Here is a 15941-nt window from a genome sequence, read left to right as displayed (position 1 = left end):
CCCAGCCTGCCAAATCAGGGTCTAGGAACAGAATATCAGGAAAGGTGGTTTTCCTCACCAGATGAAAAAGCAAATGTTACAATAAATTTTCCACCTTAATAGGAAAATCTCCTTTGACACATATTGGAGCAAACATCAGTGCTATTTTGGTCATGGCACATGGTCTTGCAAATGGGAGTGTGACATTTCTGTACAAAAAAAGTGGATTTATGAATTTTTTTGTCATGGGGTTAAAACCCAAGCTAGGAACTGTAACAAAGAAGAAAGCATTACCCGTGTGTTGACTCATATGTTTATGCTTTTGTTTTCAGAATCGACAGGAAAAAGGATAAAACAGAAAGAAAGATTTTGGACAGCCAGGAAAGAGCATTCTGGGATGTTCACAGGCCTGTGGTAAAGCTCTTTTTGAATGATGGGACTTTCCAGGTTTTGACTGGAAAGTTTTAATACTAGCAAGAACTGTGCAATGTATTGCACAAAGACATTGCCTTGAAAGTCACCACATGGATTTTTTCACAGTTCAAAACAAGCCAAGTGTTCACAAGATTATTTTAGATATTCTAGGCTTGTCCAGCATGGAAGTATTGATTTAGAAATTGTGGTGGGTTGACCTTGGCTGAATGCCAGGTGCCCACCAAGCTCACCTCCTCAGTGGCAGGGCGGGAGAAAATAAGATAGAAAAAACCTTGTGGGTCAAGATAAAGGCAGTTTAATAAAGCAAAAGGTGTCTGTGGAAACAAAGGAAAACTAAAGATTTATTCTCTAGTTCCCATCAGCAGACAATGTCCAGCCACTTCCCAGGAAGTAGGGCTTCAGTACACGTACCAGTTGCTCCAGAAGACAAACATCGTAATAAAGAATGCCCCCCACCCCTCCTCCTTTCTCTTAGCTTTTATTGCTGAGCAGACATCACATGGTATGGAATATCCCTTTGGTCAGTCTGGCTCAGCTGTCCTCGCAATGTCCCTCCCAAGATCTTGCCCACTCCCAGCCTACTGGTGGCAGGGGAGAGTGGGAGAGACAGCCTTGATGCTGTGCCAGCACTGCTCAGGAGTAGGCAGAACACTGGTGTGTTATCAACACCTTTCTAGCTACCAATACAAAGCACAGGACTGTGAGGGCTGCTATGGGGAAAATTAACTCCATCTCAGCCAGACCCAATACAGAAATATATGATAAACGTGTCATTTTGAAGATTATTCTGCATACAGAAGAAAAGCAGCTTACGCAGTTTGGCTCAGACTTCCTAGATAAAGCTCTCCTCTTAGCTAAGACATTTCCTTTTGGTGCCGAAGTTATAAGTAAATGGTTTTGATGCTGAGATGCCAACTTCGGGTATATGTACTATCTTGTTTAGCAATAATTTATGGGTCATCAGGAAAGAATTTTGGACAAGATCTAATTGTGTATTTTAGAAAGGTAAAGTAGCATATGGACTGTAAACAGAGGAGTAATACGATTAACACCTCTTTTCAGCCGGGCTGTGTGAACACCACAGAAATGGACATTAGAAAGTGTCGTCGTATGAAAAACCCACAGAAGGTGAAAAAGGTCAGTTTTGAGTTTTTAGTTTTGTTTTTTGTTTTTTAAATGCAGGTCACGCTTGACTGCTACAGTATATCAGAGTTTCCCAATGGGAACCAAAAAAGAATTTTGCAGGTATCAGTTCTGTTTTGTTCTAATCTGTGAATTTACTATTCCCGTTTTACCAGAAGAGAGGTACAGACTGGGTGACTGGTATAGCTAGGAAGGGCATTAAGGAGCTGTGTGTCCCAGATGTCTGCTGGCTCTGCACTCCCATAAAATTAAAAGCAATTGGCAAAAGTACCTAGGTCCCATTTTCAGAAATGATTTGGGCACAGATTTTTCAGAGTTGTTTACTCTCCTGAATCATTTCAAAGGCTGGATCACTAGCAACTTGGGTGCCTTTGACTTCCAGCAAGTTTTAGCTCTTCTGTGTATTATATTAGTTTTGGAGGTGACACCAGACTCCTGAACTTCCACTGGAAGTTAAATTGCATCAGAGCTATTCACATGTCTCTTATGAATGTTAAATAAAAAGCAAAACCACTAAATGAAAGGGTAACTGATACTGTTTTCAGTGCATGTCTCTGTTCTGAAAATGAATGACTACAAGTCAATCTTCAGGTTTTCGTTTTGAGAGGTTCATTTGAACTTGGCCCATTGACACCTGGTTAAGCTCTTTATTCAATCTGTAGTTCATAGAATCATAGAATGGTTTGGGTTTGAAGGGACCTTAAAGATCATCTAGTTCCAACCCCCCTGCCATGGGCAGGGACACCTTCCACTACATCAGGTTGCTCAAAGCCCCGTCCAACCTGGCCTTCAACACTGCTAGGGAGGGGGCAGCCACAGCTTCTCTGGGCAACTTGTTCCAGTGTCTCACCACTCTCACAGTAAAGAATTTCTTCCTTGTATCTAATCTAAATCTACCTTATTTCGGTTTAAAGCCATCACCCCTCGTCCTGTCCCTCTACCCCCTGATCAAGAGTCCCTCCCCACCTTTCCTGTAGCCCCTTAAAGTACTGGAAGGCCGCTGTAAGGTCTCCCCAGAGTCTTCTCTTCTCCAGGCTGAACACCCCCAACTCTCTCAGCCTGTCCTCACAGGGGAGGTGCTCCAGCCCCCTGATCATCTTTGTGGCCTCCTCTGGACCTGCTCGAGCAGGTCCATGTGCTTATGTTGGGGGCCCCAGAGCTGGACACGGGACTGCAGGTGGGGTCTCATGAGAGCAGAGTAGAGGGGGAGAATCACCTTCCTCGACCTGCTGGCCACACTTCTCTTGATGCAGCCCAGGATGTGGTTGGCTTTCTGGGCTGCGAGCGCACATTGCTGGCTCATAGTCAGTTTTCCATCTGTTAATGCCCCCAAGTCTTTCTCCCCAGAGCTGCTCTCAATCCGCTCATCGCCCAGCCTGTATCTGTGCTTGGGATTGCCCTGACCCATGTGCAGGACCTTGCACTTGGCCTGGTTGAACTTCATAAGGTTCGCACGGGCCCACCTCTCCAGCCTGTCCAGGTCCCTCTGGATGGCACATCCCTTCCCTCCAGTGTGTTGACAGCACCACACAGCTTGGTGTCATCAGCAAACTTGCTGAGGGTGCACTCAATCCCACTGTCTGTGTTGCTGATAAAGACGTTAAACAGCCCTGGTTTAACAAAGATGTTTAAACAGGCACAGTATTAAACAATACTGACCCTTGAGGAACACCACTTGTTACTGGTCTCCACTCGGACATTGAGCCATTGACCACAACTCTTTGAGTGCAACCATCCAGTCCATTCCTTATCCACTGATAAGTTTTACAGCAAGACATTAAACCAAGTGGAAGAAAATGGCATAGGATTAGGTTCTTGTCTTTTCTTTCTCCACTTGGTTCACCACAACAACCGTTCCCAGTGTTCATCCTGCAAGCATTGACACACACAGCTCTCAGAGCTCCTAAAAATTAGCAGCTGTATTTTAACATTTAAAATAAACTCTTTTCTTAATGTGCCTGCAGATCTTCCAAATGCAGGCACCTGTAAGCACAGTCTGATCTGTAAATTTTACTCCAGGTTGAATGATTATTGACCTGTGTGGATATAAATAGTAGGAAATTGCTGGCTTCTTACCTTATTGTTTTGCATACTGCACTTTTCCTTATTGCGTGACAGAGAAAAATGCCGTAATCTCTTCTGTTTGTTTATTGGTTCCTCACAGTCAGTATACGGGGTTACAGAAGAGTCTCAGCCCCAAAGCCCTGTACACATGCCCTCCCAACCTGTACGCAAAACTACAAAAGAGGATTTCCGGAAACAGGTAAGTAGATGGCTATATGGCAACTCTTCTGAGAACTGTTACCTGCAAAAAACCCCCACATGAATTTATGGAGATGTCAGCAAAACCAATTGTATGCATTACCTGTCCTTAATCCTCACATACTTTACGTAAAGTAGTATTTAAAGATATATATATATTAATTGAGCAGTGCAGTTGTATGACAATACATATTATGGGTAATACTGACCTTTGAGTCTACTATTGCTCTCTCTGTGGGCCAGTAGACAGATTAATTTCCAGATCACTGAGGATATCTGAAAAGTGGGCAGTGACAAAAGCTAGGGAAGAAGCCAGCACACGGGCGTGCAGGCTGGGGCTAGGTGGTGGGGAAAGGCATTGTTTGGTGCATTACTATTAAACAGTCCAGTCAGAGCTTTTAGGGAATTGGGAAAAAGTTATTTGCACAATCACTCTAAGGAATGGCCAGCCAACTCGCACATCCTTGCCCTGGCACAGGGAGCTCTCCTTTGAAATTACTTTCCTGAAACAAGAAGCACTCACTGAAGTACAGGCAAGAATTGCTAGGTCAGCATTTTAGTAAAGGCAGCTTTAAACATGTTTCTTGGGCATCCAGTTTTGGGGTGGTCTTCTGAACTAAACCTGAACACTGTATTTCTTGAGCTTTTTTTGTCATAGGCAACATAGTCGTAAGGCAACATAGTATATGCTATATGAAGTATATAGCAGAGTGCAAATGTGCTGTAAAATGGTTATTGGTCTTGTGATGTCAGTCAGTTAGAGAAATGGAAGAGAGGAGTGTGGTGTAAAAAGGGGATCACATTGCATCCTGAGTAGTCTAGGAACCTCAGCGCCAAAGTAGGAATGTGCCTTTCCTACTTTTAATTACGTCTTCTGAAGCTTCCCCTGGGGCTTTGCCATAGGAAATGGAGACTCCTGTTGGAAGCCGTTAATAAGCTGCTTCTAATACCTAGGGAAGGGTCCCATTTCCTTCTGAGTTATTTTCAGGCTGTTTGGAAAGAGAAATCAATAGCATGTAGGGATATGATCAGTGCATGCTGCAGAGCTCCTGGATTGTTAATGTCCTTGTCATCTCTCTCCTCAGATAACTTTTCTGAACGTGCAGATAGAGAGGCATTGTTTAAAGATGTCCAAAGTAGCAGAAAGGTGAGTGTCCCATTTGCATGATTTCCCATTCTTTCCTCATGTCCAGTTTGGCATTTCCAGAAACAGAGGGCAGGAACGCACAAAGGCTGGTCCCTTTTCTGTGCTTCCCCCTCCTTGACCAGCCATGCTGCCCGTCTGCTGACCATTGGCACTTCTGCACTCACTCTTCTGCCTCTGAGAACAAGTAGGTGAAAAATGAGGATGTGGTCATACTGTAAAAGCAAAAGAAATGTTATTTGCAAAAGAAAGAACCCTTGCAGTACTTCTGTTTCCCTCCCCTTCACAACCCTAGAGTTTATTTACAGAAAAGTTGTTCCTGTTTCAAGTTGAAAATGCCCTTTTTTCTTTTGTGGATGAACTCTCAGTGCTCATCTCTTGTAAGCTGGCACAGCTCTGGGGAAGGAGCTGCGTTCATGTCCGTGTTCATACTGGGGTTGTAGGTTTCTGCTCCCACTCATACATATGAAACCCTATGGGAAGTGCTGGGGTTGTACCTGGACTACTCAAGGCAGTGTTTTAAGAGGTGGATTTCTCATAGAGACAAATCAAGGCACAATTTGACTTGCAGAATATTTCGTTCTGGTAGGAAAGTATAAACAGGTAAAGAATAAACTCAAATTTAATTGAGAATGACAGCACCTTTACTTAGATACTTATAAGTTACAGACATTTGCAGGGGAATTGCTGAGACAAATGCAGGGATAGGCATGCACTTCAGTAACATCAGTTTTAGAGCACAACTGTGTTGAACATGGGCGATGTGAATAAGGGCTGGTGCCTTGTAGAGAAATAATAGAGGAATTTTTATTTAAGCAAATTAAAACCAGATTACCCTATGAAATGTGCTTTGCAGTGCCTGCACCTGTAGTTAGCATATGTGTGCTAAACTAGGCAAATTAAAAGTTCCTATTGACTCATAAAGTTTAATGATTAAAATGAAAATTTATCCAGTTGAATAGAAAATATTCAGAGGCTCCCTGAAATCCTGCATATACTATACTGTTTGTTTGAAATTAGCACATTCATATTTATGTTTTGGGCTTTCTGGTTCTTTTTTATTAAGAGGATACATTTGTGCTTTACTAAAAAATGACATTTGGTACTGAATTTACTTACAATGGCCTTAATATACTGAGACAGTAATGATTTCCAGGCTGGTAGTTTACAAGCAAGCAGATCTGTTTTGCTTGAATTTTTTCTAGGTGGGTATTTATTCAATAAGATGGACTCAGTAAAACTCATTCACTTGTGAACATCGAATCCTGTCCACGTAACACACCTGTTATTCATAAGGAGCTACTGACATTACAAATATAACACTGTCAATGCCAAAAAAAAACCTGTTAGTTTGCAGTAAAACTGGACAGAAAAGTTTCCTGGTTTGAAAGGGCTTTGGGCTTTTTTTTTTTAACTGGTTCCAAATTGGATAAGAAAATATTGCTGTGAAAACCTGTGCAAATTGATAACCAGGAGAAAAGAACAATCAAAAAGTTCTTTTCTCCTGTTTTGAAAGTTTCATTTTGAAATTACAAAGAATTAAAATCATGGTTGTGATATTTATATCTTGTGAAGAAGTGTTTGGTTATGTGATGGCTTTGGGTGGCAGCGTTGCTGGAGGGTCCCAGGGCTTGGTGCGGAGAGTGGTGGGAAGTGCAGCCTGGATGTGGAGGGTCATGGAGCAGGCAGGAGGGAAATAGAGGGGCTGATGTGTCCAGTGGCTTGGCAGGGGTGGGGATGGGTGAGGAGGAATGAATGTGGGTGACCTGAGTCAAACGATTGCCTGAAATAAAATCCTGTGTGGCCTGAAAGCCTGATGTAAAACACTGAATACAAATGCTTGGAACAAATCTGCTGTGTGAGGAGATGCCGTTATTAGCAAGTCACTTTTCAGGCTGGGACTAGTTTAAGTGACAGTGTGGCATATCGGGGTGCAGGAGACGACTTCTTGGCATGCTCTTTTCGACAGCCAAGCCTGACAGTGGCACCACCTGCCATTTTTTCAGTACAGTGCAAAGGCATTTTCAGGCAGGATGAGGGAAGTAACAAGGAGCAAATAAGGCAGGGGGTGGTAGGGAAACAAGCTGCTCTCTAATCTGTTATAGGAATAAGATATAAATTATTTTAGTAGTGATAGACCAATCACATACATTTTCCGTGAATGCGTGCTATTCTATGGGATGGCCTCTGTCCAGCAGAAGAGGAATGGAAAAGCTCTCCAAAGGTTATCCCCAGCTCCCGTGAAATAAATGCCCACTACTAAAGGTTTTCTTGCCTCTCCTCCCTGTGCCCCTTCCAGGAATAGGTCTGCACGAACTGTGGGAGCAGGCATCCCTCAGTTGCTCCAGACACCTTGGAAACAACTTTCTTCTTCTTTCTTCCACATCCCTTTCTCCCCACTTGGGACCTGCACACTGTCAGGTTTAGGATTTGGAAATAGGATTTGAGAACTATTGAGATAAAATATCAATATATTCTACCTACTGTTTTCCCTGACTGCATCGTGCAGTGTTAATGCAATCCCATTACATGTGGCATCACAGAAATGGCTGGGGAAAACCAGAACGTCTTCCTACCAGAAGCAATCTCAGCTCCCTAGATGAAAATCTGTGCTATCCTCTCAGCTCCTCAAAGTTACCATGAAGGTTCAGCAGGGCCCCCTGATTGCAAGACAGTTGGATTCTCAAGGCAAGCTCTGCACCCTTCAGTGAATGCTTCCCACCCTTTTCTACCAGAATTACAGTGTGTCACCTGAAAGGCCAAAAGTCCAGGTTTGCATTCTAACAGAAATGCTTTCCCTTCATAGTCCCCCTCCTGTAGCCATCTAAAGAAGATAATGAGGCAATGATTCCACTGCTGTCATTATACTGAATCGGCAAAATGTGCTTAGCAATTCCCGCTTGTTTCATTTAATTTAGTTTTTTCCCCTTTTATTTTTGCTAGTACTTGTACTAGCACCTCTGATGCCTTCTTATTATTTTATTAGGAGCAATTCAAGTTTCACAGCAGATATCTCCTGATTGATCCTTTTTGCTGTTTTTTTTTTAAACAACCCTTTCTCTCATTGATGTCTCAGGGATTGCTGCTGCTCTCTGAAATTGGACGCTGCTCCCTCCTCCAACCCTTGACCCACAGCAGTCATGAAATGTAATTAATGAAATGAGATGAGACAGCCCTGAGTGCCCTGAGGGGCAACGGGAACCTGCTGTGGTTACAAAAGTGTATGATTTTAATGCTTCATGATAAGAGCTAGGACAAACAAAAAGAAATAATTACTGTAGAGCAGGTCAGGGAAACTTTCTGCCTTTTGTGACCCTTTGTTTCACAGGGTCTTTTCATTCTCCTGCCTTTTTGAGATGTGGAAAACCAGAGGTAAAGTTTAGCATGGACAATCACAGTGCAAGTAGATTAGTTGTTCAGAATGATGAGACTCAATTAACGTAGTTAATTACTTGGCAGACCTAGGCAAAAAAAATTAAAAAGTGCCTTAGAGTATTTCCAATATAGACTAGGACAAATTTCTTTTGATTTATTTCATATATGCTGTCTTTCTTTTGTAAAAATGCACCCCTAGCCCCAACCCCAGTGGAATTCCTGAATCACTTATGCAATCAGACACAGTCCTTTTCCCAGGAAGCTCTTTGAATGTCATCCTAGTGAGGGTTAGAGGCTGTATATCTTATCTGACTCGTCATGAAGCAAGCCAGTATAAGGGCCAGGTGTTTTTCCAACATGCATATAATTTACTTACGTTCTAAGTTAATTATTATAAACTACTGTTGAAGTATTTTATAATAGTGCCATTAGACTAAATGGTATACCAACATAACAACAAATTTATCTATATCTTGAAGCGTCGATGCTCAGGACTGTGATCCTCCAAAGATTAAAGTATATTCTTAGCTACAGCACATGACCTTATTTAGATTAGTTACTCATAATGCATAAAGTTAAGTGGGTGCAAAAATCTGCAAAAAACAAAAGGGCAAGAGGCAATAGCAACATGCAGCAAATGAAGAGGAGGACATGTGCTTCATAGTCATCCTATGGCTCTCTGGTGAAAGTCCTACCATAGCAATGCAGTTGTTGCCTCATTGGACTTTTTGTGGGCATCTTGACAGAGACAAGCTTGAGGAAGATATTGCAGTGAGCAGGTGGGTGTTTGCAGAGAAATCCTTGCATGCACCATCCCTGGGAAAAGGGACTCCTGTGGTTGCTGAGAAGCAGATTAATACCTATAAAAGTAAAAAGAAGCACACAAAAAAAAGAAAAAGAAAAGCTGTACCTCTCTGACATGTGACTGAGCATACAGGCCCTCATTCTTTCTTTTCTTTCTTCTTTGTTTTATCTCTCAGTTTAATAGCCTACACAGAGCAGTATGTGGAATATGATCCCTTTATAACTCCTGCTGAACCTTCCAATCCCTGGATAAGCGATGATGCAGCGTTGTGGGACATTGAAATGAGGTAAGAATTGGTAGTTTTAAGTAATGTTAGAGTTGTCTTGCCATTTTGTTTGTATGGTCTTCCCACTGCCCTGCTTGGATAGGAAGTTGGATGTTTAACTTTACAAGATACAAGTACATAGCTGAAGTTTAAACAGAGGCTTATCACTTCCTCTGTGAATTATTCAGCCTTTCCACTTCCATATGACTTTATGTGTGGTATTCTAAGTCAGGTAATGGATGTTCTCATGCCTGTCAAGGACATGCACAGACTCAGGTCAGAGATTCCACAGGTGTAGAATACTGCTAAGAGATACTTGCTCCGGCATGGCTCCTTTGACCCTTGAGAGCTTGCTTTCCGGTCCTCCCTCAGCTGCAGTGCTCCAGCCCTGCTCCTGGGATCCCATGAGAGATGCTGCTGGCAGAATAGCATGGGTTATAGGGCAGTGGCCGTTCCCACTGTGCAGAGGTGGATTTGGCACAGGAGCCAGAGAAGTGTAGCTCACACGTAATGTGTAAGATTTGGCGGGTCAGAATTATAATACATTGACAAAGGGAGCTGGGCCTCACCTCTTAGTGAACAAGCTGGCTTGTCTCTGTTACGGTGTCTAGTAGATGAAAAGGAGGAGGAATGACTGTAGGACCTCCAGTGCCTTGCACCTTGGAGAGCTTCTCCAAAAAGCAAGCACAGCACTACAATTTAGTTTGGTTTTTGCCCATGTGATGCTGGTGCAAGGGAGGTCGGGCTGGTGTCTACATCTCTTGCCGTCACAGGCTATCCGCAGCCCTTGTAGTGGGGCTAGAGTTGTCCTGCCTGCCTCTATGCCTAGCAGCTATTGCAGCAGGTTTGAATGGCATCACCACACCACATGTCACCTTCCTTGCTCTCTCACATCCTGTGGCCAACTACTGCGATTGCTCAGCAGCTTCTCCTAGTGTTTAGCTGCTGCCGTTCAGCACCAAATCTGAACTGGGAGTTCACTTTAGCAAATCTTTGCAAAGAGAATGCCAAACCTAATCCTGTGTGTTCTTGAATAATAATGTAAACTTTAAGATACTACCAGCCTAAGAAAGCCAATTCATAGTGAATCAGTGTTCCAGGAAGAGGACAAGTTCTTTCCCTGTTTAAAAACCATGTGGTCTGGGTTGTGAAAAATGTTTTCACCTGCTGCTCTGGAATCTCTGCCCCTCTTCACATAATTTTAATATTTTGGATTTCTTTTTAGTCAGTTTCTCTCATTTTCTCCATCCTCCCTAGCAGGGCTAGAACTAGATACAGCCCTGCAAAATACTTCTCTGGAGGAACCCCCACCTACAGGGTAATCCAGCCGTCCATTATTTCCACATCTGTTGAGGTATCTGCAAATCCCAGAAAAGATGTCTGTGTTCCTGAAGAATACAATTAACATGATGTCACAGACTTTATAGGAATTTAAAATAAATGCTTGGCTTCTGCTATGATTTCAGAGTTAAGGAAGGTGATTCTCCTGCTGATGAAAAAGAGAAGGTTGTATTGTTGGGAGATGGAAGAACAAACAGCTCTGTATTTCCATTTTATTCTCTATTGTAAGAGAACTCACTGCATCTGCATCTAGTTGCAACTTGCATGAATAATTAAATGATCCCCGAGAGCTGCGGTAGCCCTTGTGTTGCCTGCAAAGCTGTTTCCTCAGTTAGGAGAGCAGAGCCTTTGCTCAGGAAAACAAAGAGCCTCTCACTGCTAATGGTAAGGGCCAGCTGCCGAGCCTGGACAGCCCTGTGCCACTACAGTTCATCCTTCATGGCACTCAGGAAACACCATGGAAAGCCTTCAATTTTAGACAGCACTTTGGCTTTTTCGTTCATGCTAGAACATTGTGCAGGAGCAAGGAGAGCAGCTACAGATCTGTAGATTCAGCTTAGCTAGTGCATAGCTCTGCACAAACATGGCTTTCATGTCCCCATGTCTGGGCTGGCTCACTTAGCAGGTAGGATGGCATCTGTGCCCTTGTCCGCAGCGCTGCTGGCTCCTGGGTGAGTGCAGGAGGAGCCATCCCAAGTGCTCTGCACTTCAAGTGAGGACTTGCCCATCAATTTTGCTTAGTCTTTACACCAAGAGGAAATCAAAGCGGGCATTTTATTTACCCCTTTGGGTTATTTGTCTTCAGCACAGATCGCCACTGTCCCCTAAGGCTCCAGGATTAGGAATCGCTGTGGACATGTAACCTACATGACAAGACATGTAGTTTAATAGATATGTACTGTTAACAGTGGCTCTACTGTCACAAACGTGAGCAGCTGAGCTGTATTTTAATGGTTGTCTCATAGTATGGCACCATCACACCAGAAGCTTTCAAACACTTTGTGAGCCCAGATTACGCTCTGATGCGCGGACTGTCTTGTAGGATCCTCGTTGTGATTCCCAGGCACTGCCTCTCCCCATAGGCATATCTGCAACATGTCTGGTAATTCAAACAACAGCTTATGTAAGTGGGGTTATATTAAGAAATAATTTAGCAGAAAGGTTATTAGTAATTTTAGGGTGCCTCTGCATCTCAGTGTCCCAGCTGAGACACAAAATAAGAGTCTGATTATCTTGGAGGGTGGGAGAGAGATGCTTTTTAGTCTTCCAAGACTTAGGCATCCAAAAATCAGAGGCACTGAAAAATAAAAGACCACAAACCAGTAATCATTTTTAGAAATCTTGTCTGCACTGCTTCTTAGTGAAACTGCTTTTTTAATGCAAATGTGGAACTGAAAATCTGAAGCCAGTTCCAAGTGACCAGCCAGCACTGTGTGGGACACAAGGAGATGCTCTGGAGCTCACCAGCGACCCAGGGAACACTGCTGGCAAATTTCTGCCTTGATGTATAAGAAATCCCAAGATACATCTGAGAAGATATATAAGAAGTGCATAATGGATAATCATTCAAGTATGATATGCTGTTCTTTACATGAAACCTACCAGAAATTACTCTGAAAATCATGTCTCACTGTCTCTCTTTTGCTGTGTACATAGCGCCCAGATAGTACAGTTGCTTTAATGGTGACCCTGATATTTATCACTTCTTTTTGTATTTTATTTGCTAACTTGTATTTCTACAAAACCTTGAGAAAAAAACACCATCTCCTCATCTGATAATCTTCCTCCCTTTGCTGCGTAGCAGAAACAGCAGCAGCTGCTCAGACAGCAGGCTGAAATGCACATTCCATCTGTTTTTTCCCTTTTCTCTCCAAACAGCAAAGAACCTAGTCAGCAGCGTGTGAAAAGATGGGGTTTCTCCATGGATGAGGTGCTGAAGGACCCAGTAGGACGAGACCAATTCCTTCGTTTCCTGGAATCAGAATTCAGCTCAGAAAACCTCAGGTGAAACCTTTTTTGACTTGAACTAAATGAATGGGACCAATCCTAGTTTCTTGGATAGGTGAAGGGCAATACTTGGTCTGCCTTGAACTTCTAAAAACACCCATTTGAATAAAGCTGAGAATGGCAGGATTTGGCCCATAGCACTGCTATGGATGCCTACACTAGAACTATGTAAGTAATCTCAGGAACAGTGTTCAGCAGAGCCAGTGTTGTCAAGTATCGCATGCAAAGACTTGCAAAGTTGTAATAATGTGATGAGGCACAGCATATCACTATTAAGCCCCTTAATAATATATAGGATTTACATGTGTATTTGTGGCAGGGGTCGTGTGAGGGAAACAGAGTATGGTGATCATGTGGCTAAAAACTGTTGCAGTACTGGCAGTCACCATATCAGGTCTCCAGCACCTACTTTTAATTCTGGCACCTCCGAACTATTCAAGAGCTTGACTGTCACCTTAATAGCACTCTCTCTGTGTGGGGATTCTGAATACCTGGCTTCTCATGTTGTGAAGAATACAAAACTTCTATTATGAAACATTATGTAGACACCCATATGATCCTACATCAGACTAAGAGTATAAATCTCATGCGGACAATTCTGCTACTTCAACTGCAGCAGGAATAGGCAGCAGTAATAAGTTGCCAGTTTTTTGGTGACTAGATGAAGACAAAACCTTTCCTAGGAGGTCCAGCTGCTGTGGCCTTGTCCATAACACTGTTCTAAACCTCATCTCTGTCCCTAGCACGTTGCTTCAAGATAGAGTGCCATTGCAGAATTGATGAAAAGACATTGGAAGTGCCAACAGCATGCTTCGTTCTGGAGTAGCAATGCTTCAAAGAGTATGCCTATCTCTTCAGCCTTTCCAGCTGCAAAACTAGGTGCCAAACTCAACACCTTAGGATTCATTAGTCACCCCTGCATACCCCAGAACTACTGTATTAAGTAATTTTCCCATATTGATACCAGGTATCTTCTCACACTGACAAAGAGAGGTCTAACTAGATATTCCCCATAGACCCTAAGCTAAAGCCACAACCCTGCGTACATAGCAAGGATCTGAGTCCCCTGCTTGTCCTAGCATTAATCAGGATATTGTCACAGGTTTTATCATCCTTGTCTTGAATCTTAACTCTAATTCCAACACTAACCCTGAAGTTTATTTTAGGGAAAGCAGCTCTCCTGCTGTGGAGAGGGTGAGGTCCATGGAAGAGCTGGTGTATTGTTGTATCTTTCAGATACAACCAAACGACAACAGGTCCCCTATCAGCAGAAGCAAATACACTACAGTGAGCTCTGAGAAAGTGGGGTTCCCAGGGGTTCCCGGGATTATGCTTGAAACAGGAGTGGGACAAAACTTGGGATTAGTGTTCAGGATTGCGGACATTTAATGCTAGCTTCATTGCTTTGGTGCTGCAAAGCCCAAAGAAAATGGGAGAGGGCTCATGCCAGCCAGAGAGGCAGCCTGCACAGGTAGAGGCTGATACTCAGTGGTTGAGGTTACAGTTCAGACTCATGCCTGCATGTGACAAACAGCCAAATTTACTGCCACATCCATGCATTTGTGCAGAAGCAGGAAGATGGTGGTTACCAGCAGGGCAGATGGCTTGGGGTTGGCATCAGGGCAGGCTGCAGCCACTGGCTTGTGCTGAAGGTGAGGGTGTAAGTTGGTGTCGGGGTGCCGGACTGTGCTCTTGTACTCGTGTGTGGGATCCTTAACCTTGCTCTTTAACTGAGGTTACAGCAGGTCAGAGGCACTTCATGGATATCTGCAACAGTCCTCACCTGCTCCTTCACTTGGTTAGTCCTGGAGACACAGAAGGATCCAGCAATAATGTCATTTGACTGCCCTAGATACGGTGGTATCCAGTAAAAACCCGCAGTGAATTACACTGCAGAGGCTTTGTTGTGGTGCTCTGGTGCCGTCTCAGCACGTGGATGGTCACATTCTTTCTTTGGGGCAGTCCTGTTCCAGTAGGCCCAGTGATCATTAGCAGAGATGGCCAGAGAGCTCGCAGTTTCACTGGCAGAACTGTGCCTGCTCCCAGGATGAGGAAATCTGTCAGCTGAGCATGCAGTCAGGCGGGTTCTGGTCCTTGCTGGTAGGGAGCAGGTTTGATGTCATTCTTCGTTTACACCAACTAGGAGCTTGATTGCACAGCCTTTAAGTTCATGTTTTGTTATTTTTTTTTCACTTAGAAAATCAAATACACTAGTAAAGCATGTGAACAATTACCACTTTAGTGCAGTCTGCTAGCCTGCGAGATCTGAAAGGGAAATTCCCCAGAAAGTGACTTTAAACAATATTGGAACTGACCATCGTATTTATCAGATGTGCCTGTCGGAGGAGAAGTACAGAAAGCCTGCCAGCAGCAGAACAGTGAAAAATCAACACACTTTTATGTTTGTTATTTTTAAAAACCTAAAAGTTAACTTGTAAGATAAACAAGGGAATGTTACTAAATTACGTAAATGAGCTTGAAATTTTATTGCTGAACAGGTACTGAACTTGTATATGCTTACTGCACTTATGTACAGTAGTGCTCATTTGCAATTGTAGTGAAGTGCAAAATTAATATACTGTATTGAAATACTCCTCAAATGGGTTTTCTGAAATATATCTGGGGTTGCGCTAATGAAATCCAGCAGGTTTTATGACTGACAGGTGTCCCCCATGTTCATCCTACTCAAACAAATGGAGAAAGTTTCATTATGAGGAGGCAAGCATGTACCTTCCTCAGTCAGTCAGAGCTGCCCCTCCTGCTGATGAGTGTTCTCTTTGGTTTTGAGATGGCTTGTAGCGAAAGGAGGCTGCAAGTCAGTGGGTTGGGATAGAGAGGTTAAATCCTGCATTCTTTTTGGAAGACACTGGTATCGTTATTAGTTAATATGGGAACACTGCTGTCATTCTTATGGTATCATTATCATGGTATTGGCTTATGTGGCATTGTTATTAACTAATATTGGATCAGTATTAGCAAGCCTGTTTAAAGCTTTAAATAACAACAGGACGTGAAGGTGGAAATATTAACAGAGAAAACTGGAATAGGATGGAATGTTAGCAGTGGTGCTAGAGAGCAGAACATGGCTCTCTAGGGTTCAGGTGTGGCAGAGAAAGCTCCTGGATTCTCATTAAGAATGTTTGGCAGAAAGGAAAGCAGTTGCTGGATGCTTAAACATGCAAGCA

General features: G+C 43.2%; 1 protein-coding gene across 3 annotated transcripts in view; it reads left to right on the top strand.

The window, feature by feature from the left end:
* RGS6 (regulator of G protein signaling 6) overlaps nucleotides 1-15941 on the top strand; it is a 288338-nt gene that overhangs the window by 223581 nt on the left and 48816 nt on the right. For all 3 annotated transcript variants that reach the window (XM_074867962.1, XM_074867960.1, XM_074867961.1), the window contains exons 9-14: nucleotides 312-393; nucleotides 1477-1551; nucleotides 3722-3820; nucleotides 4905-4966; nucleotides 9319-9429; nucleotides 12628-12753. In XM_074867962.1, coding sequence (XP_074724063.1) covers nucleotides 312-393; nucleotides 1477-1551; nucleotides 3722-3820; nucleotides 4905-4966; nucleotides 9319-9429; nucleotides 12628-12753 — 555 coding nt within the window. The remainder of the gene's footprint in view (nucleotides 1-311; nucleotides 394-1476; nucleotides 1552-3721; nucleotides 3821-4904; nucleotides 4967-9318; nucleotides 9430-12627; nucleotides 12754-15941) is intronic.

The sequence above is a fragment of the Strix uralensis genome, chromosome 4 (genome assembly GCF_047716275.1).
Source record: "Strix uralensis isolate ZFMK-TIS-50842 chromosome 4, bStrUra1, whole genome shotgun sequence".
NCBI classification, from domain to species: Eukaryota; Metazoa; Chordata; class Aves; order Strigiformes; family Strigidae; genus Strix; species Strix uralensis.
This window is presented reverse-complemented; position numbering and strand designations above follow the sequence as displayed.